This window comes from Parus major, chromosome 1, assembly GCF_001522545.3.
Source record: "Parus major isolate Abel chromosome 1, Parus_major1.1, whole genome shotgun sequence".
NCBI classification, from domain to species: Eukaryota; Metazoa; Chordata; class Aves; order Passeriformes; family Paridae; genus Parus; species Parus major.
Window position 1 is genome coordinate 67,784,059 of NC_031768.1, and position 25,553 is coordinate 67,809,611.

At 44.4% G+C, this 25,553-nt stretch overlaps 1 protein-coding gene across 3 annotated transcripts in view; it reads right to left on the minus strand.

Moving 5' to 3' along the window:
- MTUS2 (microtubule associated scaffold protein 2) overlaps positions 1-25,553 on the minus strand; it is a 256,121-nt gene that overhangs the window by 2,693 nt on the left and 227,875 nt on the right. For all 3 annotated transcript variants that reach the window (XM_015627010.3, XM_015627033.3, XM_015627016.3), the window contains 7 exons: positions 18,445-18,511; positions 12,034-12,248; positions 8,362-8,467; positions 6,495-6,568; positions 5,097-5,195; positions 4,669-4,788; positions 2,242-2,339 (listed from right to left, as the gene is read on the minus strand). In XM_015627010.3, the coding sequence (XP_015482496.1) occupies positions 2,242-2,339; positions 4,669-4,788; positions 5,097-5,195; positions 6,495-6,568; positions 8,362-8,467; positions 12,034-12,248; positions 18,445-18,511 (779 nt within the window). The remainder of the gene's footprint in view (positions 1-2,241; positions 2,340-4,668; positions 4,789-5,096; positions 5,196-6,494; positions 6,569-8,361; positions 8,468-12,033; positions 12,249-18,444; positions 18,512-25,553) is intronic.

Genomic DNA, 25,553 nt, shown 5'->3' on the forward strand with positions numbered 1-25,553 from the left:
TCTGCAGCCCCACTGTGCTTGGGCAAGAGCTGGCTCCTCATGTGATCAACCTGCTGCAGCTCTGGCAGGCACCTAACCTGATTTACTAGCAATTTAGGATTTTTATAGAAATGAGCAGGGAGGAACCTAACCTTCCCCTAGGTGTTTTCAGTGTTCAGCAGCAGCTGGGTGTAGATTTTGGATGCATACAAAAAATTCTGTACAACTGCTTTTCTGGATGTAGCCTGAAGGCTGTAGCATGTCATGTCATGGACTGCTGGTCCACTCACCAAAAGTCTATGAGTGGGTGGGGTTGGCATTTCTGATTTTGTTTAAAAGACATTTTTTAAGAATTTCTGCTTTTTTTAGCCTCAATTCCTACAGAAATGTAGCTCAGGTAATCAAGAATAATTCGCTTTCTTCTCCCAGTCCCCCAAAGTTCTGAACTGTGGAGCAGTGCCTTGCAGAGTTGCTTTGATCTCTTGGGTGTTGGAAATTATCATTCTTCAGACATCCCCAGTCCAAAGGACCAAAAAAATGCTGGTTGATTAGGAGGGAGGATCTGAAATGCCGGGAGATCAGATGATTTATTCAAGTGCTTGGGGAAGTCCCAGCAGGGGCTCTGTGGAGTTCCCGCATCCAAAACTGGGTCATGATCTACCTGAAAGGCTTTTGTCCTTCCCTTTGTACCTGCCCTTGTCCTTAATTGGAAATATCTCTGTGGTGCACCCCGCACACCCCAGTGCCTCTGGGACGCCCTCCTGACGCTGCTGCAGAGACTGGCTGTGCTCTGTCTCCTCTCCCTTCTCTCAGTGCTGCTGGGCTGCCACAGCCTCTTGGACACTCAGACTGAAAGTTGGCAGATACAGCTCTAATCCGGGGCAGCTCCCTGAGCTGGTTCACTCTGCGCTTCCCAGGCAGTGCCAGCACAACAGAAATCAGCAGTCGGGGTGGTGCCAGGAAAATGCATGCTTTAAGAACTCCAACTTTAAAGCCCTGGCTGTCCCTGTAGCTGCCCCACAGCTATCCCCAAAGAGTCACTTGTTGAAAATTATTCTCCTTGAAGTTGATTTCCCAGCTGACCTCGAATTCAGAATCTCTCCTAAAAGGTGTTTTGGAAGGCAGTACCTACACAGTTGCAGGCAACAAGCAAAGTGCTGCAGCTGGATGCCAGCAGGGAGTGGAGGGAGGGTGCTGTTTGCCCAGTCAGAGACAGGGAGCTGCAATGCAGAGATGCCAAGCACTGAACCAGGCACCCTGGCTGCTGTCAGGCGTGGAGAGACACTGCCACTTCCAGGCCACAATTCACCCAGCCCAAAAGCAGGTGTCTCAAACCGGTCTGGTGAACCAGACCTTAAAAATACCCAGTTTTCCTCCCCCAGCACAGAAATGCTGTGGACACCCACCTCAGACAGTGAGATGTGTACTACAGGTATTTTACAATCAGGTGAGAGAAAACATAATCCTCACCCTGACCTGAATGTTAGTACAAGCAATGCTGCCTTTTAAGAATATCTACATGCTGGAGACAATTTCAAAAGGCTGAGTCATTCAGAAATGAGGCATGAGAAAGACAAAAACTAAAATGAGAGATGAGGCACTGACAGTTAATAAAATTGGCTAAAAATTAAATTTTTGGCCCGTGGCATCGTTTCTGGATGTGATGACAGCTGGGTAGCTGCAGTGCTGGGACAAGACCAGCTCTAGTTTGTCCCTCTGGCACCCCTTCTTCCTGGCTCCAACTGCGGTCTCCAGCATTACAGCGTGAGATAAACTCTGGGACAGGTGCTGTCTTACCCTGCTGTTTATATGTCATCTAAGGAGGAGCCTTGTCACCCTTGTAATGTTGTGACAGGTTGCAAAACTGCAGTGCTGATGAACAAATCTGCCAAAGGTTAATCCTGCCTGCGTGACAATGACATCGTTAGGATGTCTTTCCTAAGACTTCCCCATTTCACATCCTCATTACCCACTGACTAATGGGTCTCAGGGCACTGATACTGAGATCAGAACCACTGGCAAGCTTGTTCTCAGCAGCATGTCAAAATCATGGAAATACACAGACAGATATACATGGCCTTCCTTATGTTAAAGGAAGCAAACCCCAATATAAAAATATTTTTTTAATAAAACAAGCAGAGCAGAACACAAATACATTTTCAGGAGGAAATAAGTTTTTTCCCTTCTGAAGTAAGTGTCAGCCTCTGACAATTAAGACCTGGGGCCTCCTTTCAAGCTCAGATTACAAATACCAGCTCAAACCTTGTTATGACAGTATTTTGCTCAATCCTGGCTCTGAGTTCTTCATTCTGCTGTTGCAGCATAGTGATCTTTTCTTCCAGCTTTAAATTCTTTTCAACCTGCAGCAAAAGAAGGATTGTTAAGTCTGAAAGGCACTCAGCACCTTATCCAAGATAGTTCGTTCTTTGTTAGTCTATGGAACACCTTCTAAAATTTGAGGATAGGTGGAGGTGGTTTTCTTGACTTCAGCTGAAGACTTAGAGATCTGACTCAGAGCACCACATCATACTGGTGAAATACCTGGGGCCATCAGCAGAGCATTGAGCAGGGGCAGAGCTGAACCAGCCCTTCCTTATAACTGAGGAGGAGGGTCTTAGTTTTGTTCAGCACAAATAGATGTTTTCCTCAGTGGTGCCCCCACAACTTTTGTCCCCCAAGGAGCCAGCGTTACCAGACGTTAGAGAAAGTGCTGGTGACACTTGAGGAGCACCCAGCACAGAAAGTTGCCTGGAATTGTGGTATGAGTGATCAGTCTAGTGGTGAAGGAGGAGTGCAAGATGGGATGATGTACATTTTCCAGACATTACAGCCTGACATCCAGCCTCTAGGATTATGATTCCTCGGTTATGGAAAGAGTCACCCACCAGGGCAGATAATGCCCAGCAGCAGCCTCAGAGTGCTGCTGCATTCTCTTGAGGTAGACTGGCCTCTGGAGACTCTTCTCACTTCTGCTGACAATGTCGGCTTAAATGACAGGCTTAGACCAGACATTCAACTTTAAGCCGTAATTAATTGAAATTAATCCTGTGCCAAGCACAGGTAGTTTTTATTCAGCACAGTTCAAGGGCAGAGTTTGAGGACATCAGTATTAGAACACCAGTAAGATGTTTACAGGCCTGTTTCACAGCCTCAGGTGCCTTGTTTTCCCCGAGTTTTGAATTTGACATACTTTATCACCTTAGTCCTTGGTTTTCCAGCAGTTTGAATTTTGCTGAATTCAACACTTTTGAAAGAAAACAAGATAGCGGGGTAACCTTATCTCTGTGTGAGCTTGGTTATTGAATTTCCCAACCTTTAATAAAGAACCAAAATATTGTGCACCAGGGATAGCAATAACTCACACTTAATGGTGGAGACATCAGTTTTAGGTTGTGTTTTCCTGTCTATTCAGGTAAACGTAAAGGATACTCCTGATTCTCAGATATTCTGGTCTGTCCCAGTTTATTTTGTTAGACCAGCACATAGATTCTGGCCCTGTTTTGAAATGTTGAGTGAGGAATCACCATCATGGGCTCTCTCTCTGCTTCTTCAATATTTCTCACAAATAGTAGCTATGCCACCTTCATTTCCAGCCTCCCTTTCAGCTGCCAAGGAGCCAAGGCTGACCCTGTGTTTGAAATGCCTTCTTGCTCCCTTGTGACACCCCAGAGAATTTGGAGATGTCATGTAGGTGTTCTGGCACTTACAAAGGTATATCTTGAAATGGAAAGCAGATGTGCCTTTGGGCCACAGCAGACCCAGTGTTTTACTGTGATGAAGGGCAGGAACAGGACTGTGCACTTGTATGTGGTTAATGAGCAAAAGCAGCTAAATGACCAGGAATTATATAGGCTGTTGTTTGGGATTTTCTTTTTCCCAGTATTTCCAAATGCTGGCTTAGCTCCAAGAGTAGCACATTGGAAGGAGCAGAGATAATAAGCCTCAGTTGCAAAGAGGCTCTTTTCTCTACATCCACTTACTAAAGCATCTGTTCAGCAAAATAATCATCAGAGTTCTCAAATTTCCCTGTAAATGGGAACAAATCTTGCTGAATGCTGTGCTGAACCAGCTGCCACAGCTCCCAGCTGAGGTATTGCCTCATCCTGTCTCCACACTGTATTTTACTGTCACTGCAGGTTATGCTGTTCAAAATTAATCCCCTTTCCCACAGAAAATGTAATTGATGGTGAACTGGGGAGTTCTGCATTAGGGAATCCCACAAGTAAAGGATGAGAAAACAGCACAGCCTGCAGAAAAGCATTACTGGAGGGCTGGAGAGACCTTTTCTAGAGTAAACTTTTCTAGGGACTGCTTGCTGAGTATTGCTAATCCACACATGACTCACTAAATGCCTGAAGGAGCAGCAGCAGGACAACACCATGGCCTAATCTTCCTTCATGTGCCCTCTCCAGCCCTAAAGGCTACCTGACTCCTGTAGGGGCATATGGTGCAGGCTGATGTACCCTGGACTACCACAAATTTCCCTTTCCTCCATTCTGCCTCCATCACTCACCTTGCTGTCTAACCTAACATTATGAGCAGGTGCTGTATGAAGGAGCAATCCAGATCGAAGGATGTGAACTTCTTTGACTCTGTCTTTCCCCAACCTTGTGTGTACTTGTCTCTTTTAAGTTCATCTGTCTTTATTACCTCTGCGATGTCTCCTCTGTAGGAAAAATGACAACTCACCTGTTTTTCTAGCTCCATAATCATCTTCTCCTGTTGGTGAATCTGGAGGTTCTTCATTTCCAGAACGTGCTTTAAGCTCTTCAAATCTTTTTCTAAGTGTAGATACGGAGCTTGCACAATCTAGGAAATACATCAGGATTTGGATATGTCAGCCACACATACATCTTCAGCCACAAGAGAGAGACTCCTTAATGTAACCCTGTGGTTTAGGAGAATCAGTGGTATGAAAACTACATGGACCTGGTCCTCTGGAGCCCATTTGACCCCTGATATTGTCTCCTTGACACCCCTTTGGCTAAGATTCGTTACTCTTCCTCAGAGCTCAACATTCGGGGTCTCAGCTGGGAGAGATGCTCTCCATTGAATTGGGTAATGTGTAATACTAAGATATGTATCTTGATGCCTGTATAGTTAGAATGGTCATCTACCTTCAGTTGTTCCTCAGTGTTTTTCTTCAGAGCCTCTTCAAACCGGTCTGCTTTGGCTTTAAGAGATTGATTCTGGAAGGTGAGGGTGTCTATCTGGTCCTGGGGGGGAAACACACCAATTAACACATCAACTGTGTTGTCAGCCCACTTACATTCATACTGGTCAGTCTGCACTGCCAAACTACCAGGGAAGCTAAATAAGGCTTAGGCACCCCTGTAAGGTGATATATTTTTGTGTAAGGCCACTTGAACATAGAACGGGGTATTTGACAAGCCCCAGGGAATCACAAAATCCCTGTAACACCTGTGGCTGATGCTAAATATCACCCCATCACTTTGTGCTGGATGAGAACAGACATGTCCTTCCTTGGAAGAGCTTTTTTACATCATTTATATCACATTTATATTACATTTATTTGTGTGGTCCTTAAAGTCCAAATGAGGCCAGAGATAGCTGTTTCCTCCCCCTTTCTAAGCTTCTAACATGGTTACAAGCAGTGATGAGTTAGTGGTGTGGGATTTAAATGATCATCATTTCATCTCAGAGATGAGAAAAACCATGGGAAAAACCATGTTATTTTAAGCAATCGTATTTCTGTTACCATCAAAGGCATTTCTGTCTATACAACACCTGTAAAATCCACAGTTGCTGTGAAAATGGTATTTTTATCTTTCACAGTTGTGATTTCTTGTCTGGAACATTACATCAGTCCTTATTGCAAAACTGCTGACATGCCTTGAGCTGTCGCAGCAGTGCAACAGTATATGCTAGTCAGGGCATTTAAAAATTTTAATTCATCTCTGCCTGTGAAATCAAGCAGAGCTTGCATTATTTGCTGTGTCATCTTTACTTGTTCACACATTTCCAAACGTAGTTTGTGTCACAGGGGTGCAGTTCTGCCCTCCACACCTTGTGATTTCTTCATCTAGGGAGCGAGAACAGCATGGAGTTTTTAGAAGGATTAGAGACTTTGACCTTGGTGTTAAGCAGTGGGATGTGGGAACTGCGATGTGCAGGGCTGACCCTGGCCATCCACAGCCTGGCTGCACAGGGCTCCCCCTTCTGAGCCCTGGGGGTGCCAGCTGGGGGATACCATGCAGAGCAGGTGATGCTCACAGCCACTGCAGGTGCCAGAGTCCTCCCCATCAAGCAGGGAAGAACAGCAGGGTCAAAGACATTTCTTTCTTTATCCAGATGCTTTTAAGTACCTTTAAGTTTTCTCTCTTTTGTGAACGAGCCAAGGAGGAGGAAAAATCCTGAGGGTTTGCTGCTCTATCCCAGTTTGGACAGGCAGAGCACAAGAGGTACCAGAGCACGTAAGAGGCAGCAGCATGGTGTGCTGTGTCCAGGGCTGCCCCCAGCACCATTACTGGGTGGGAAATAAAGAAACTGCTAACCTGGAGTGACAGACGCAGCTTTTCAAAACTCTCTTCTAGTTGTGCCTTTTCCAGTTTGTGAGCAGTATTCAGTTCTGGAGAAGTGACACAGACATGACGTTACTAAGTGAAGTTCAGCAAACCAGAGTCTGAGAGCACACATATTGTGAGCCAAGAGCAATTTGGGATGCAGGTTTAGGACATGGATATGGAACAGGAAACTGGTAGCAATATGCTCTGTGACCTTAGGTAAATTATTCTGAAAATCAGAATTTCCTGATCTTCCACTGTTTGCGGATACCTCTGTTTCTATGTGACCAGATTCTGATTTTCCAGAACTGCTCAGAATTCTCAGTTCCCAGGCACTCTGATCTGAAGAGGGTTAGTCTGACAATGGGACATTTGACAGTTCAGAGTGACTATCCCTAGATCAAAGGATTTAAAATTGGATACATTTAAAAGCCTGGGCTGCAATTTCTTTGGGGGGATAGAGAGGAGGGCCACCGCCTGAGATACAAAAATGCAAACAACAGTACTTCTCCCCAGGCTGTGGTAGATGAGCTAAGAGGTTTATTCCAGTAGTGAGACAGGGAAGACAAAAAGTTTGATTAAAGTTTTTTCTGCTAAAATAACACCCTGGGCATACTAATAACCAAAATTTCAATAAACAAAGTGAAAGAAAGTTCAATCTCTAAAGCAATGGCATAAAATTATCACTCAGTGCAGTAGTAGCAGCTTTTTAATATGTGGGCACTGTATTTTTTGTGTTTTCGCCCCCAAGGCCACGGTTTCTGCCCCCTAATCCCTGCTCAGCAGCCTCGGGCACGGCAGCGAGGAGCAGCTGGAGCATCGCTCCAGGGCCGGGCTCGCTGGCCCGCAGCGGCTGCAGCGCCTGTTCCAGGCACAGGAGGGCATCTCAGACCCGCACCAGGAGCAGGGAGACCAAACTTTACCCACCAGACCCTTGATGAACCGCAACCGAATTTTATCATCAGAAAGTACTAAAAAAACCGGAGATATGAGAATGTTCTCAAGCAAGAATCCGTTTTTTACTTACTTATTTTCAAAATCGCATATGTTAATTTACAAATGCTGTGCTAGATACATTCTCTGCCCACAAGGGAGGGGAATAGACTGTTCTCAGTTCACATTATGCTCTGGACCGTGTCTCTAATTGACACAATGCAGAGCTAAGCAATATGACTTGGTCTGGGAAACATGGGAAAACCTACTAGAGATATTTAAAATCTAGAAAAAAATAGGGAGATTGTACAGATTACTGTTTAATATCAGCTAAAACATGCAAAAAGGCATATGTTTAGACACTGAACTGGCAGAGAGGGAAGAGCTCTGTCTGCAGCATCAATCCTGTGGCCAAACAGTAACAACAAAATAAAGGTAGCAGTGCTGAGATGCATATTTGTACCAGTGAGAGGCTTTGGTCTGCTCAGCATGGCCAGACATTTACTACTGGAAATAATGAGTCTTGTTTTTAGAAGCACTGTGAGTATTTAAGCACCTAAATTCAGAGCTATCCTGAGATATATCTATCCTCCTGAGCATCTGAGGATTAGGCTCTTGAAAAAGCATGTGTGCGAAGTGATGTGGAATTTGGATTCTATTTTCAGCAACACACAGAGAAAGCCTTATCTTTGACCCAGAGACCCCCCCCCCCTTCAGATAATCTCAGGTCAAAGTTAGATGCTGTAGACTGAAGACATCTCTCCCTCTGCCCTAGCATGAACCTGGTGGTCCATCCCACGTGAAAGCACTAGACCAACACACATTTTCTGTGGAATCTGCTCTGGAGGAAGAAGCACAGTGTCACTACAGTATTAATCTCCTGCTCTGGAACAGCTGTGTAGCTGTTGGGTTGTCTTTGGCTTACCTTGAATCTTGCAGTCATTCTCATCCTGCAGTACTGTAATGGCCACTATGTGGTTGTTTTCCAGCTGTGACATTGCAGCTTCATGCACAGCTGTGAGATCTTCCACCTGTTCCAACAACATGGACACATGGTTAGACAGGCTGTGGCACACTGACAAGCCACTGCTGGAGAACTCCAGTGAGTGAGAAACAGCAAAGGGATCTACTGAATGTGACACTCCCAGCACCTGAGCCAGTTTTGTCACATGGATACCTTGAGTGGTAGCGTGTAGTCACTGCTGATGGTGTTCTTGTTCTTTCAATTTAATGGTGATGAAGAGGTACATAAGAAAGCAAAAGGCCAAAAAGCCCTTAGATGGAGATGTGCTCATTAAATGTTCAGAAGTCTTGACAGTCCATTAATCTAAGTTATAATAATGACCACACAGCCCATGGCCATCATGGGAGCGAGGAGTGCAGCTGGAAGAGGGTTGTGGGCACCCTATGGATTTGGGACTCCTTCAGTACATTGCTTGTTACTGGACTTGGCTAAAGGCAAAGCGAGATCCCTAATGACGGCCTTTTTATATGAATCATTCAAGGAACTGCAATAAGAAATCCTGATCATTATTAAGAGCACTTTCTGAATGTAATGCATCAGTTTGCTTTTCTGGGGTTTGTAACCACAGTGATTTTATTCTCTACATTTAACACCATATTATCTGTGATATCTGGCAAGGCAGAGGATCAAACTATTTCACATTTATAGTGAAACAGCTGTTCTGTTCCTGGCTAAGTGACTTGACACTAAACAGCTTTATTTGCTCACAGTTATGTAAATAATGGTAGAAGTTTACTACAGCTGAGTTTGCCTTGACTGGAATAAATGTTATTTCATTGCTTTTAGTTGTCAAACATATGTATTAAGCAACCCACCAAAAGCCAAATTTCCAACCATATTGGAGAAAACATGCTCTTAGAATGAAAGTGGGGCATTTAACATGGAATTTAAAATTATCCAAACTCATTTTCATAATAATGTGGGCCATAACTCAGCAGTGAAGAACTGTTTGCAAAATAATGGGTACTCAGCCTTCTGATGTAGTGCATGACAGAGCTGAGAAAGGTGGGGGGCAGATGACTCAAAGGGCTACTAATGGGGTAAGGGCTATCACCTGGTTTTTCCCAGAGCACAGTGTCCTCTGTATATGAAATCTGTAAGCTGAAGCCTCATGAGCATGGCCATGTTCTTTTCCTCACCCTTGCTGAAGCCTCGAGTTGTACTCTAATTGCTTCTCAACTGAACAGCACCCCATGGGGATGATTATCCTCAATGCCAACACCCCCAGAAAGGTGAAGGGGTCTCCTCTCACTGCCACCATCCTTGGCAAGTTATTTATCTGTAAAGCCAATTAAATACGTCCCAAATTATCTACAGGGATTTTTCTGCCTTCTGTGTGTTTCATATCCACAACACAAATGACTCTCTTTAATCTTCCAGTGTGACGTCCTGTCTGCAGTTTTTCATGGCAGATAGTCAACTTGGCACTGGGAAGCAGCTCTCTTGGATGCTAATAACTTACTCTGCAGGCTTGATCACCTCACTTAACACAAGTCATGTTTATTTCTGGCTGTGGAAAGTACCTCAGGTGGGATTTTTAAGGCTTAATAAAGTAAAATCAAGAGGAGCTCCAGTGGGAGGAGTTCAGTAAGCTGCTGGACAAAACAGCTTGAGCTGAGCACCTCAAGTGAGAAACACTGGCAAGACAGATCAAAGCCTTTACTTTGCAATTCTCCTTTAGCTGCAAGGAGAAGTGAGAATGCACTGGCACACAAGATCATTTTGTGAGGAGTTTGGCTCTCATGCTCTGCTACCTCCTCAGAGACAGCTGAGCCTCTAAAAGCTGACACAGAAACTGTGTCTCCAAACAAATAACTGCTGGTAGTGAACTAAGTGATGACTGGAGCAATGCAGCATGGAAGGTTAAGCTATGACTGGAAACCACGAAAGTGGGATGGGTATCTTCCAAATTAGATTTACAGATAGAGAAATAGATGCAGATCCAGGTCAGAAGGATTTTGCTATTGTTATTGCCTTCAGGAATGCAAATTCAAGTCCCCCTCATGCAGATGGGTATCTCAAGGACAAGGCTTTTCTCATGTACAATGTAAGAGCTCCATTTCCTCAGCCCAGAAACATTGTTGGTGAGCATCTTTCCAGCATGGCCTGTCGGCCTCCACTGATCCAAGAGCACCCAACACAGCATGGGTAGACAGCAGAGTAGGAATTCAAAGGGAAAACCTGCTAAAACTCATCATGCTAACTAACTGTGAATTGAAAATGTGGGCTAAAACTCTGAGATGCTAGGGTCACAGCTGCACTTTCAAAGCAATGGAGAGGAATGCTTGTGTTATTTTCAGTAATCAGCAAACACAGAGCTTTGGAACAAAACAAGAACTATTTGCCTCACAGAGGGAAAGATGTGTTTCCCTTGCTCCTCTGTGATGATGAATAGGGTCACAACAGATGAAAACACGAGAAAAACAAGCATACTTCTAGTGAAGTTCTACAATGACCTGTATCACCCTTTATTGCACTGATCAGCTTGAGAGAAGAAGAACCAACATCTGTTCTTGTGGTTCTGAGAGCTTGCAGAAGCACTTCAAAGAGTAGCAGAGCTAAACTATAAGCTATTTCAGCAAAAAATTAACAAATTCCTTCACAAATGCTGATGTTGGGTGATCCAGGAGAGGTGAGCCTTTGCAGCTAGAGCCAGCATCTTCTACCAGGCAGACTGACACACTGACTCAGTGCAAGGAAAAAAAAATGTCAAGGCTTTTGGGAACACGACCCCTCTTTCATGTCAGAAAGAAAAGCAGAAATTTTGAAGGGCATTGCAAGAAAACCAGCTTGCATAAACTGAAATGAGAACAAGATGACATGGCTCAGCGTAGGTTCTAACCATTTACAGAGAAATATTTTGAACAATCTGATTTAGAACATGAAAATCTTTTTGATAGCACCTTCTAATACACCTTTAGGAATCAGTTCATTAACAAAAATAGGTATTTTGTCCAGGACAAAACAGCCCAGTTGCATTGAGTTACAGTGTTTGTTCTGACAAAACCAGACAAAAGGAGCTGCTTGTGAGGATACTCCTGTCTACTCACAGAAAGCAAAGCAAGGAGAAGCACTTGGGATGCACAATCCAAGAGATCAGACTGAGTGGTGGGGCATCAATCAGGCGACCCAGAGTGTTTTGCGTGCTTGTTTAGGCTGCATGTGTTCCATGGGTGCTATCACTTCACTGCCCTTTAACTAGCAAATAGCAATGGGCTGGCCCTGCTGGCCTTACCTGTGTGGAACAGGTTCTTATAACCCTTGGTTTTAGTCATAAATTGACTAGTATAGGTGGGTTGAGGGGCAAGTATGTGTGGACAGCAGAGCTAATCTTAGTGGTTTTATTGTAAAACATCAGCAAGCATGTGAAGGCAAGACATGGCAATGTAACAGACTAGTGTGTAGGAAAAACCAGTAGAACTAATAGGGAGAAGGAGCAGTAAAGTTATTCAGGATTATATTTTTTCACTCATTACCAGTGTCCTCACGTTGGAGTGTTCAATACATTTCATTACCTGAACCCAATCAGTACTAGCATGGGCTACTCTTCAAAGGCAACAGGTGGAGGCTGACCTGATCCTGGTGCTGCAACTTGGCTTGTTCCAGCTGCAGCCTGTGCTGCTCCTGCAGGCTCTCCTTCTTGCCCTTGTACTCCTCCTGCAGCCGCTGCTCCAATGCCTGCATCTCCTCCTGCTGCTGCCTGCGGAGCTGCTTCCCCTCCTCCTCAAATCGCCTCTCCAGCTCCTCCTTCTCGCTCAGCAGCTTCTTCCATCTCGCCGTGTTGAGCTCTGTGGAGACAAGACCACCCAGTCCTCACACTGCCCAGCACAGAGCAGTGGCATTGGACCTGTTTGTAGAGCAATGAGCTTGGTGCTTCTCTCCCACTCATACAAGGGATATGATTGACCACTTGACTAGAAGGATTTGTATCCCATACATCCTGTTTTTGAGCTGTTCAAAGCTGCTCATCCCATAAACCTGTCTCCAGCTCCAGCAAGGATCATTCAAATCCATTAATGAACACTTGCTTAAAATATTTTTGTATTCAAACCACTATCTTGTGTGCTTCAGGCATCAGAGAGTACAATGAAAGGCTGATACTGAGGGCCATCAGAAAAGTGTGAAATTTTTACTCTAGTGAACTAACTCAGTGACTGTCTCAAAATTCACACCACTCTTTTCCTAGTCAAGGAAAATCAGTCCATTTCCCCATCTGATTCCTTTATTGTCCCCCAGGTCCCAGGAAAGCAGTGTCACAAACACTGTGTCCTCAGCCTTTTTCTTTGCTAAAGAACAGTTGCAAAAAATCCAGATATTGAAGACTTGATGCAAGCTAGTGAAGATCCACAAGAATACATTTACAGAGCAAGTTTGCTCACTTGTAAAGATCTAACAGGTAAGAAGTGGTTAAAATCATCATGACCATAACATTCAGAATACTAGAGAGGAGAAATGAGTTTCTAATGGCACTGCTAGATCTTCTTGCTGGTTTAGGAAGATGATCAGGTTTTTGAACAATCTGACTGCATACTTATTCTTCCCTTGCCTTTCAAAATGCACGTGCCATGCATAGACCTGTATGGCACTGTAAGTCAGAGGATTGGGAGCAGCTGGCTCCCTGCTGAATGCTTCAAACCCATACTTATCCGATGACAACATATTTGTTCAATATCTGTATCTTCCTGCCTCTTTCTACTAGGGTGTCAGACTGTGCTTATTTTTCCCAGGATAGCAACAATTTGTCCAAGTTACCAGTGCTATCCCCACAGTTTATGTTAGGTGCACCCATGTCAAGGTAGTTTGGACACCCAAGCTAACCAATCCCTTCCCCACATAGCTATTTTTCACCCCATTCAGAGCTCTGCTTCCACACTTACTGGACATCAATATCCAGACTTGGTCAATATGTCCAGACAGATAAACACCACTGGGCTCCTGTTCTGATCCTGATACTTTCTGAGGCACTGTGAGGGACTCTGTTCCTGTCAAGCTCTCTGCTCCTTACGGAAAGAGTGAACCAGTGAGTTTAGCACCTCAGTGGCACCACATAGAAAGCTTTCCCACTTGTCTTCAATCCAGAATGGAATGGTACATTAGCTGTAATGTCTTTTCTCCTGGAAGTCTGGATTATAGCTCTAAACCTCTCTCTTGCTTTTTGATTTTTTATTATCTTTGGCATGTCAAGTGGTCCCAGAGCTGGAGGGGTTATGCTTGCAGCTCTGCCTTCAGTAGAATTCAAACTTACTCAAGCTTTAAATAGGAGATGTAATGAGCCCCATCTCTCTCCAGCGTCTCTAATGAGATCACTCAGCACACAGGGAGGGCTGGGCAATGAAACAATGTGCTCTAACCAAAAGAAAGTCCATCTGAAACACATCCTGTAATCTGAAATACGAGACTGTTCACAAATCAGACCCTGATGCAGGTGCAAAATGGAGGGAAGAGGGAAGCAGCGAAAGTGAGCTTGCATGGTATGATCCCCATACACCTAACAAGGCCACTGGAGGCAGAAAATGAGGCAATTTACCCTATATAGAATATTAAACACCTCTAATGAGAAGGAATGATCCCTACCATATTTCTCAGACTAAGACAGATGAGGCTGAGGACTGAAGTGTTGAGGAAAAATGGAATCTCTTCTTAGTAGGGAGATGGACCTTTGGGCCTGGCTCTCCTGGGACAGACACAGCAGAAGGCAGCACCCATGGAGCCCAAGGATCTGCAGCTCTCCTGCCTGGGGAGCAGGAACCATGTGGGAAGAGCCTTCCCTGCTGGAGCCAGCTGTGCCTTCAGCCTGTGGTCCTGGTGAAACAGCTGTGTCATCTCCAGCAGGGACCCCAGAACAGATGCCTGAACAGACCGCCTGCTAATGCTGCTGGAAAACTGTGAATTTAGCTTTCAGGCATCAAGAGAAGGATACTGTTAAAGTGAGCTACTCTTGTAGGAAAAAAGGAAGAATGACTCGGAAAAGTTACACGAATGTATTACTGACATGGAACAAGATAAACAGAGCATAACTATTACTGGTCTGTTGTGAAGAGTTACACCTGAAAAAGAAGAGTTTTCATTTTCCTTCTCTGTAGGTATCTTCATTGCTGCCTACAGGCTGGAAATGACTCTGACACAACGTGGCATTTCCTGGGATGACAGTGTGATGGGTTAAATGAGACCAGCTACAGCACTACGTGCACAACAGATGAGAAAAACCCACTTCAGGCTGGGCTGGGAAGGTGAGGGAAAGGTGGATGTCACTACTGGACTGACCTTCCTTCCCCCACCAAACACAGTAGGAGCCACAGGGCAGCCTCCCTAGCCCTGGCACTTTGCATTCAGGAGTGTATTCTGGATTCTTCTGTGGGAACTGGGGGCTGGTGTCTTGTGGCCTTACAGAGGGACTTGTTTCCTTCTTTTCCTTCCTTCCTCCTTCCTTATGAGAAATGTCAGATGCCAGTGGGCTCTTCTTCCTGACCCTTGTCCCCAAAATCACAGACAAGTCACAGCCACCACACTCGGGTTCAGTGTCCTCTGACTGGGAGGCATACCCAGGAGGAGATGGCACAAAAGCTTCAAAACTCTTTGAGAACACAGATAATACAAATTTTAAACTTGACATCTCACTGCTTTTTCTTCATCTTGGTTTTTATGCATCTCCATACCTCCTCTCAACACACTTCACATCACTGGTCTGACAGTAAAGGAGCAGGTAATTTTGACATTTAATTTCCACTAGTTTGAAGGGAAACAGCTGGCATTCAAAACCTCTTTATTGCAAGAGACTCAGGGTTGCAGCTGAAAAGTGCTTATATTTATAATTTATAAAGATTGGTGTCTTGAATGTAGAATGGTTGCTTGTCATGTTTTCCTAGCCTTGCTATTTCTAGCAAAATACATGAGCAAACCTTGTTGCTTTAAATAACAAGTCCCTCAGTGTTTATAGAGGCCAAGATTCCTCCCCAGGACTGGGAAGGGAGAATCACTTTTCTATTTCACTCATACTGGTTTCAGATGCAGTGTGATACTTGCACAGGAGTGCTGGGGGTAAAAGTGGACACTGTTGTCTGAACCTCAATATTTTGCCTGGCTCCAGAAGGATGCAGGTCTCCTTAAGCTATTTTTACATGTGGTCCACCTCTGCTATTGCTTCAGCAGGGGTTTTATTTACCACAAGAATTTTCCTTAAACATATATTCTTACTTTTCTGAAGAGTGGGTTCTCTGTTGCAGTTTCATTGCTTTGCATAGCAGAAGCCTGTAGTTTCTGTTGAAGTTAAAGACTGCATGCTGCAAAAACCAAGCACATTCAGCACCCAAACTCTGAATTACAGCTATTGCCTGAACAACTAAGTGTTGGCTCCACTGCCTGTATCAAAACTGGCTAGTCCAGCCTTGTTTTACTGATTCATTCGGGCATTTATATCAGTGAGTCTGACATGGTGAATTTACACATGAAATATAAGGAATTTCTGACCAACTCCCATGCTGCTTAACTGGTTATTTTAAAATTAATGAAAAACTACTTTTTAAAGTGACGGAGGCAAATCAGAACTACAGCTTGGTTGTAGTCAAAATAACACACTCTGATTTTCCCTGAATTTCTTCATAGAATGACCCAAGATTGCTGTTGCCACATAAAGGACTGTTTCATTCTTTAGTTGCATAAATCACATACAATGCTGTACCACACACTAATTAATCTGATAGTGAGACCAAAACAATCCTCCTATAGCACAGGAGGGCTGCATGTCTCCAGTAGCACCCTCATGTCTCCAGTAATTAACTCATCTTGAACTCCTTTAGACACTGCAAAGAACTGCACTGATGAGAAATCCTCTCATGTACATGGCATTTATTTCACATTGTCCACAGTTTTACTATTTCACAGTACACAGTTTTTTTATTTCACAAAAATAAGATTTATAATTTTATACCAGAGGAAAGCAGACTGCGCAGCAATTTTTTACTTTTACTAAAAAACTTAGTCACTTAACTTCAATATGTAGAGATATACATTAAGATTTTTATTGCTGATGAATTATTTCACAGTCTGCTGAAGTGCAACAACTGCACATGTTCATCTTTTTGTTCATCCCTACTGGGAGTGCTTCTAGCTGGCCATGTTGCATGTCAGGGTTGCACAGAGGGGATTACCTTCACCAAGCAGGTGACCAGCCATCTGTGTCACTCACAAACAGCCTCTGGTCAGCATCTCCATGTCTTCCAGAGTGATGGGAGCAGGAGGTGGCCTGTAATGACTCCTCTCCATTACACATGCCCACAGGACCACTGAGGAAAGGACTTTCTCACACCATCTTCTCCCTTTCTGAGGAAGAAAGCCCATACGTATCTACAGCTTATCTCCCTTCTATAGCAGTACTGCTCAGGCTGCTTTTCTGGGGTGTCTGTGGTTCTTACTGCCCCTACAAATGCCACCAAGACTTAGCTTTATGCAGAGGAGGTGTCTGTGCTGCATGTGCAAGGGTGATGGCAAGGGCAGGCAGAGCAGCGATCCCGTTACTGAGTGTGCTGCTCTGTGACCCCCAAACAGACATGCAGTTACACCCTTGGCAAAGGTCTCTTCTCCAGCAAAACCACCAGGGATTTGTATTCACTCCAGCTGTACAAACACGGTGTAAATGGAAGCAGAGCTCCTTATCTCAGGCACCAAACCTCTCTTTCCTTCCCATGTCACCTCCACATAAAAAAGCACTCATGAAAATGTGCAAACCCAACCTGCTAGATTGAGGTAGGGCTTTCAGATGAGTAGTGGCTATTGAACCAAGAACTTCAGATGTGCCCTGCCTGAAGAAAGCACCAGTAGCAACAACTCTTCTGTAAGAGCTGTAGAGATGCAGAGGATGGAGGAAGGCTGGCATCAGGAAATAACTGGAAACCTATTTTACTATTGCTGCAGTATACACTGACCATGGGGACAATAAAGCTCTCTATGAAATGACAATCAGCCAAAGAATTTCAGGCGGGCAAAGCAGGGAACAGAAAGAGGCCAGGCATCTGAAAAGGGCTGTGCTCAGCTTTTCTGAAGTGGGCTGTCATGGGCAAGACGAAGGCAAAGCAGAGGGAGGATCTGCAGTTCTGCCCATCCCACAAGGGTTTGGCCGGAGCCTCCCTTTGCTGGCCATGCCATGCTCTGGCCACATGACACAGTCTGCTTAATGGGTGACCCAGGAGCTGGGCTCCCACACACAGGGAAAGCTGAGAGTTCCCCCTATTCACAGCTCCAGTCATCAGTGGTTCCAACACCTTTTGGTACTCTAGGAGTCCCCTGACACAGTGGTCCTGCTCTCCATTTGCCCTGGGGTAGATGACCCAACATCACGCTCATTCTGGAGATATTTAAGCCCAGAAGAACTGAGCCTGAAGACAGAGCAAAAGCCCATCACTCTCAGGAGTGGCAGTATCTTTACACTCTCTCTCCTGTCTAGGTCAGAAACTAAGAAGGTAAAGGAGCATGCAGACATACAGAGAATACACAAACCAAATGGGATGCATTGCTCTTTCTATCTTTCAACAAGGAAGAGACATTAGAGAGAATAACAAGCAAATTCCGAGCTTGGTGTCCTTTGGTTTGTAGCTGAACTGCAAAACACAGCAATGTTCCCAAGTTCAGTGATGCATTCCCAGGCACTGTGCACTGCAGTGGTCCCAGGCTCTCACTTCTCATCACGCTGTACTTTCTCCCAGGCAGTGCTGGTGCTTGAGGACAGACGCTATGGATTTATGGAGAACAATTTGTTTAGCAAAGATGATGCACAACTGGCTGCAGTGTGTGTGGTAATGAACCCATCTGCACAGCAAAGAGGTGAAATCAAGGCTCCCTGCAAAGTCACAAAACCCTTTGCCACTGGGCTTCAGAAAACACTTCATCACATGTATGGAATTCCCCCAGGGTCAGGTCACAGGGAATCATCATCTGCTTTCATGCAAAGTGAGAAAATCACTTTGTTGTTACTTTTCTTGTACTACTTACCAACTTCCTCCCTGATCTTTGCAAGCTCGACTCCTAACTCCTTTATTTTCACAAGGGCATTTTCATTCTGTTTAAGGAAAAAGAGAGAGAAATATGTATAGTAGCCAGGTTTATCCCAGATAAGAACTTTCACGTGTTCATTTAGTAAAGCAGATTAGATTGATTCCTCATGCTACTTTTTATTTTATTTTTTTTTTTTTTCTCTTTTAGGTGAGGGGAGTGGGATTATAATGAACTCATTCAGTTTTTAAATCAAGCTTAGGAGCCACAATTCATTGCCTACAAATACCTTGTATGTCTAGGAGTACATGTACACAAACTCACATGCACACAACAGTGCAGAATACTCTGTTTACTCCTATGTATCTAAAAAGACATCTGTATTTTTTAATACTTTTGTGGTCAGCCTGCATACCATTTATGGATGGACTGCATGTACAAGATGGATTTATTAAAACTGTTAATTTTTTTTTTTTTCATGTATTTAAGTCTGCATTTAACCATCTCCAATCTTACTAATACGTTCACAGAGTCAAACTTAGAGAGGAGATTGCTGTACTCACACCATTCTCTGCCCAGTGAACATTCCCATACAAACGCCACTAATACCCTGATGTTCATGTCTATCTCCACATCTGTTTCTGTGATTCTATTTATTAGGGCTCCTTGCCTTGACTAGTCTCAAAAGAAATCTGAATATTTAAGGAGTAAAACAGCTGAATTGGCTAAAGGAAAATGAAAACATATTTACATGAGCAATGTTAAGGTGTTATTACCAAAATGCAAGGACTTTGACAGCAGATATCTGACTAGTGCTGTGCAAACTGACAAACAAAATTCTTGTCTCCATCCACTGGAGTCTGATTTAGTACAATAAATCCCAGCATAGTGGTTCAATCATATGGGCACTTTAAATTGGGATGCATCATGAATCATATTAGAAAGAAGACAAAGGAATGTACCCTGCTGGGAAGATCACTAATGATTAATAAAACTAGATCAGGTTACTATAAATATGTTACGGGCTAGAAAAGGTCAAGAATCCTTAAAGGACACTACAGAGAAATCATATTCAAGAGAAAAAGCAGTACAGTAGTAAATTGAATTAAAAAGAGTCCTAAAAACTAAATCTTTCCATATTAAGCAAGCAAGGCTAATAAAAATCTAGGGCACAGACAGGATTAGTTTGGCTGCAGGATACATAGTAGATAAGAGAGCAAGTCAGTTCTATATTACAAAAATGGAAGTGGAAAAAAACCAAAACATTTCAGAACTTAATGTTTCTGTGTAGTTTTCCTGCACTTACCTTTTAACTCTGTTAAGACAAGTGACACAACTTTATTTCTGGTAATACCAGAATAATAGAATCTGGAATTTGAATTAATCCTTTACATACTGCCCTTTTGGGATGATTTCCACCAGATCCAAAGGACACACTTCCCAGAAAATTTGCTGTAAATGGAGTGATAAACTGAACTGATTTGAGAGCCTTGAAGGCTTGAGGAGACCCAAATGATGTGGGCATCTTTCTTATTCAGTGATGGGAAGAAGCCAGGAGTGCAAGGCCTGGCTCCTCCAGTGACTCCTCCTGCCTCCATACCCTGCTGAGTAATGCACAGGGGGCTGCGTGCCAGGACTGCAGACTATCCAGTCCTGACCAACCTGCATTAGGCTCAGAATAAAATTATGTGGCTTCTTATGGATTTCTTTTTCCTAATTAGTCAAAAAGTTATGGGGGAAAAAACCCAAAAACTCCAGGTAAATAGAGCCTGATCTATTAAAACACCAGATCGCTTCACACAGATTTCCCAAACCAGCAGCCTTACAGGAGTAAGATTTCCCCTTTTGGAGAATACCATTGCATCTGCCCATACTGTTTAACTCACTGGAGTCAATTTAAGAAGTGCTCTTGACAGACTGCCAGGCCTGGTGCCCTTGAAGGCACAGGGATATACTGGATGCAGGACTTGCACATGGGAAGCACCCACTCAAATTACCAGCTCTCATTCTTTGAAACAAAAGCCACTCAAAGCAAGAGAGCTGTGCACAAATCATTACCAGCACCTATAGATAAGCAGAACTCAGTGAGAGTTACTCTTCTCTTTACATGAAGAAAATTAAAAGAAAGTAAAAAAACTACTTTGTTTTGAGAAAAAGTGTTTAAATTTTTGATCCCCCAAAAGTAATATTACAGGTTTTACATTTTATGTGATGTTTTATCTTAGATAAGGTTTTTCCTATCCTTAAGGATACTTGGTGGTGGGATCTTCTCCAAAAATGGGGGGAATTACCATGTTGTCAGCTTAAAAATGCTATCTCATAACTTCAGCTCCAGCATGGACACCAACCCACCAGGGCAGCAGGGGCGATGTCTGCCTCTCACCACACTGGGACTGTGGTTTCCAGAGCAGAGCAGCCCCTGGGGCTACCTGGGGCAGCCAGATCAGCACAGCTCAGATGCCTTCACTGTCATTTTACTGCTCTGCCAATACTTCCTGCATTGTGTTTTATTTTGGTCAGAGCTTCCTGTCTGCTCTTTGGGACCTCACACTTATGTTTCCTGGGAGATCAGATGTGCAAGGGCTGCCATCAGTGACAAGGTTTCTAGAAGTCTCTCTTACTCAGAGAGTTCTTCTAGAGAGCAACAGCACGAGTGCTTATCTTCTACTTGTGGAAGAGAAGTGAGGTGTAGTTTTGGCTGAGATCAGCCTCATGGTTTCCTGGATGTGCAGTGAGCTCACAAAACACTGACATTTTCTGTAACTGCAACCTGCTTTGTCAGTGTGACATGATAGGTTTGGACTGCATGTGCTCCAGCAACAGTGTAAACACGACAGCAATGCAAAACAAAAAAGCCCCTCCTTGTTATCATCGGCATCTGCATATAACCAGCACCCCCCTGTCAGTGTAGCCAGGGAACTGGGAATGCCAGCACTAAGGAAACCAAAGATTACAGTAGAGCAAATCTGGATCTTCTGACTTTGGAATGTAAAGCTATCTCATTCAGTGCCGAGATTCCTTTACATCCACTGTCAGAACATCACAGCAATTCAAAAATTCACAAGCACACAAGGAAAAACATCCCCAAAACAAATGGATAAGAAACCAAGTCAAGAAGATGTCCCACTGGTTTAATCCATCTTCATTAGTATTTATCTCAACAAAGTATTTGAAAGAGAAGACAGGGTAGGCAGCTGCCTACCACAGAGTTTTATGTCCACTAAGGCTCAGCATATCAAAGGAGCTTTGAAGGGATTCTCTTCTAGGTCACCACTTGGAGCTGAGCCATTGAGGCTGAGCATCCAAGGGCCAAATCTACCTTAGGTTTAATAAGGTTCATCATCTGTACACACCTGTTTTCAGTAGGTGAAAAGACCAGAGATGCTGTAAAGGGATTGTGCAAATTTCCAGTGCAGCAGTTAAATGGCAAGGAAGAAAAAAAAATTCTTTGATGTGATCTGGAATTCTTTTTTTTATGCCCAAAAATGTGAAACCAAAACAGTGTGTTTAGCACAAATTAAAATGTTGCATTTACTTTTCATGTACTTTTAATGAATGATGGACTGCATTACTTTTCAGAAAAATGATGACAAAGATCTTCTGTTGGCTCTATCCCAAGAAATTACTCTGATAGTGAAGTAATTTTCATAAAATAAGATTACACTCATGATGGAGATGAAAAAAATTTCTTCCTCATTCCTAAACTCTGCAACATAAGCATTAAGTCTTGTGACTGGAATATGACCCATCTCCTCGGACAGAAAGAAAAGTAGAATAAAAGAGGTAGAATGATGTGTTTGCCCTACTGCTCTGTTGAATAAAAGACACAGTAACAACTCTTTCCTATCACCAGCTCTATAGCATACAGACCTCCTAATATTTCTCCTGTGAAAGGCTTGATACTGGACAGCATTTCAGCAAGTGAAACAGACACTGAAAATGGCACATGTGACTTCTCCATTCAACTCAAAACATCTTGAGGATGGACTGAGGCATGACCTACACTGGTGCAAGAGCTCCAGAAAACAAGGCAGGTAGGCAGAGGAGTAGGAAGAGAACAGGAATTTGTACAATTAAATAACAGTGGCCAAACCTAGATGTATAGCTCAGAAGAATATCAGCTGAATTTAGATATAACCACATGCAAGGACCTAGGAAAACAACTTGGTAGGAGACGTCATAATACGAACCTGAGGATGGGAAAGATGTTGGCTTTGTCCAAACAGATTAAGAGAGGAGGTAGTGATGAATTGTGGGCAGAGGCTGAATGGGGCACTGGGCAACCTGATCTCATTGAAGATGTCCCTGCTCATTGCAGTGGTGTCGGACTAGATGGTCTTTAAAGATCCCTTCCAACCCAAACTATTCTGTAATTCTGTGGTTCTATGAAAGGCTCTGCTTTAGTTGCATGGAGCTTCAGATGACAGGTAGATATCCTCAAGGACACATCATCAGAGAGACAAGTCAAGATTTTGCCTTGGACCAGGAATAACTGAGGGATGGGGAGGCAGATTTGGGGTTTGTCTTAGAATCTCTCTCCTCTGAGAGCTACAACCTAACTGAAAGGTACAAATGAATTAGAAATCGTAATTAAGTAAACCTCCAGGTACTTTTTAACAATAGGTAAGTAATAGTAAGTACAAATGGGTCAGATAAGGCAAGGAATGCCAGAAAATTGCTCAGATCCACAAAGAAAATCAGCATCAGCTAGGAAACAAACCTGGGAGTCCGGAGTTATCTTCCCAATTGACAACTCTCCACCCTGCCAACTTGTTTGTTTATATTCTAAGATCCAAATGTATGTACAGTGTCTCCACTGTAAAAACACTTCTCAGTTCTCTACAGTATCTCCTAAAATCTCAGCAGATGCTGAGATGCTCTGTGGCACTTGCTATGAAAACTGCTCCTCCAGTTTCTTCAGTCTTCTATGCAGAGCTTTCAAAATACTAAAAAAAAAATAATCCTTGACCTGCAAATGGTGCTTAGTCACTGTTGTGATGTATTCAGGATTCCCTGTGGCAAGGTGTTATATTATAATTGAAAAGAGAATCATATACATTGGGAATTCTCTTGTACCAATAAATATTTCAGATGAAACTTGTAGAAGCAATAACCGAATCCCACTTCAGCTGATATTCAAAATTACCTACAGTGTTCCTTTAAAAAGAGGTGTTTTAACAGTGCTGTTCAATCATGCTGATTGTCAGGTAATCCTTCCTCATAACACCCTTTAGGTTAAAGTTTACAAGCACTTAGATATTCCACAGTGACTACACTTTGCCAAGTTTTACATTAACCCACACATTTTTTCTGAACCTGGTTAGTAGCATATCTTGAGCTATATTTGAACTATTATTAGGTAAATGGGAGACACAATCAGTTTTATAACAAAGCTGTTTGAATATATCATAAAGCCAAACTCTAATAGAATACACTGCACAAACATGTGTTTCTGCCAAGATATTTTCTATTAATCAAATTAAATGTATATGTTCATTCTCTCACTCTTCTGTACATGAAACCCAGGCAAATTTCTAGAATAATAATGGGAAAAGCTATGTGTTCAAAGTGTCCCACAACAACTCTTGCACATGCTATTTTCCTGCTGCCTGTAGATGTGTACTTACTTACTTACTTACAGTTCTTACACGACCCATTTTGGTGCCTAGGAATGTTTTAATTTTGATTCACAGAAACATAAGAAAACAGGTAGTTTTGTCTTGTTTCACTTCTCCTAGACTGGAAGATCATTCCTCTGTTGGAGATGTAAAACTTTAGGACAGCTATAGGCTGAATAATATCTCTTCAAACTTTAAAACTCTGTGCAAGTTTCCCTTATAACTTGTACTCCACATGGCTATTAAAAATGTAAGAAAAGCAGAACAAAGTACCAAACCGACTGTTGCTACAGAAGATGCCAGCAGTCCCTCCTTGTTTCACGAGCATCCAACCCTTCAATTTAGACTGCAGGACAAACTTATGTAAGGCACTGCAGTGCATGAGAAAGCGACACTTAGACCTGTCCCTGGTGAAGGGGAGATCAGCACACTGCAAACAAGCCGAGCATCGCTCCCCTTTCCGCCACCCGGGAAGCGCATCCGACACCGACCCCAGCGAGAAGCAGCAGCACAGGCTTTATCACGGCTACCGTCCTTCCCTTTCCCTAAAGGATAAAAGAAAGAGGCAAAAGTACCGTTTCGTCCTCGCACAGACAGGGGGGAAAACACGTGGAGCAGCATTTGCCCATGCTGGCAGGACAGCCACCCACCGGACCGACACCCGCCGGGCTGCCGCCGGCCTGGCCCGGAGCCGGAGGACGAGCCCCGGCCGGTGACACTGTCAGAAAGGGATGTCACGTCCCCCCGCGCCGAGACCGGCCAAGGGGACTTGTCAACCTGATGCCTCCCGGGGCTCCGGGGGATGCCGGGGGATGGCGGCGGATGGCGGGGGATGCGGGGAAGGGACGGTGCCGCGGAGCCCGGCGGGTTCGCCCCCCGGCAAGCGCTGCCCGCTCCCCGCCCTGCCGCCGCACCGCTGCTCGCCCGCTGGATCCGGCCTCTCCCGAAAAAGGTTGCTCCGGCTGGCAAAGGCTTGCCCACGGCAGGGCACGTCCAGCAGCGCCATCGCAGGGAAGTGCCGGGGCGGGCGGCTGCCGGGACGGGGCTGGAAACTTCGCAGCGACAGCCCCAAAGGCGCTGAAATCCGAGACTGGGCTCTCAGCCGGGGTGCCGCTGGCTTCTCTTCTTCGTGCCGCATCCACAGCCACCGATCACCGCAGTCCCCGTCCTGCGCTCCCGCTCGGATGGTGCCTTTAAGCTGTATCCCGGCTGGCTGCTGCCGCGCTTGTTGTCCCGCAGCGCTCCCAAATCCCCTCCCGGCTCTGCCGCACTGGGGCCCTCCCGGCCGCCCCGCGGGCTCTGCGGCTGGGCACGGCTGGGCACAGATCTGCGCGGTCCTGTGTGGCCCTGCGGCTGGACACGGCTCTGCACAGCTCTGCACGGCTCTGCACGGCTCTGCACGGCTCTGCACGGCTCTGCGGCTGGACACGGCTCTGCACGGCTCTGCACGGCTCTGCACGGCTCGGCACGGCTCTGCACGGCTCTGCGGCT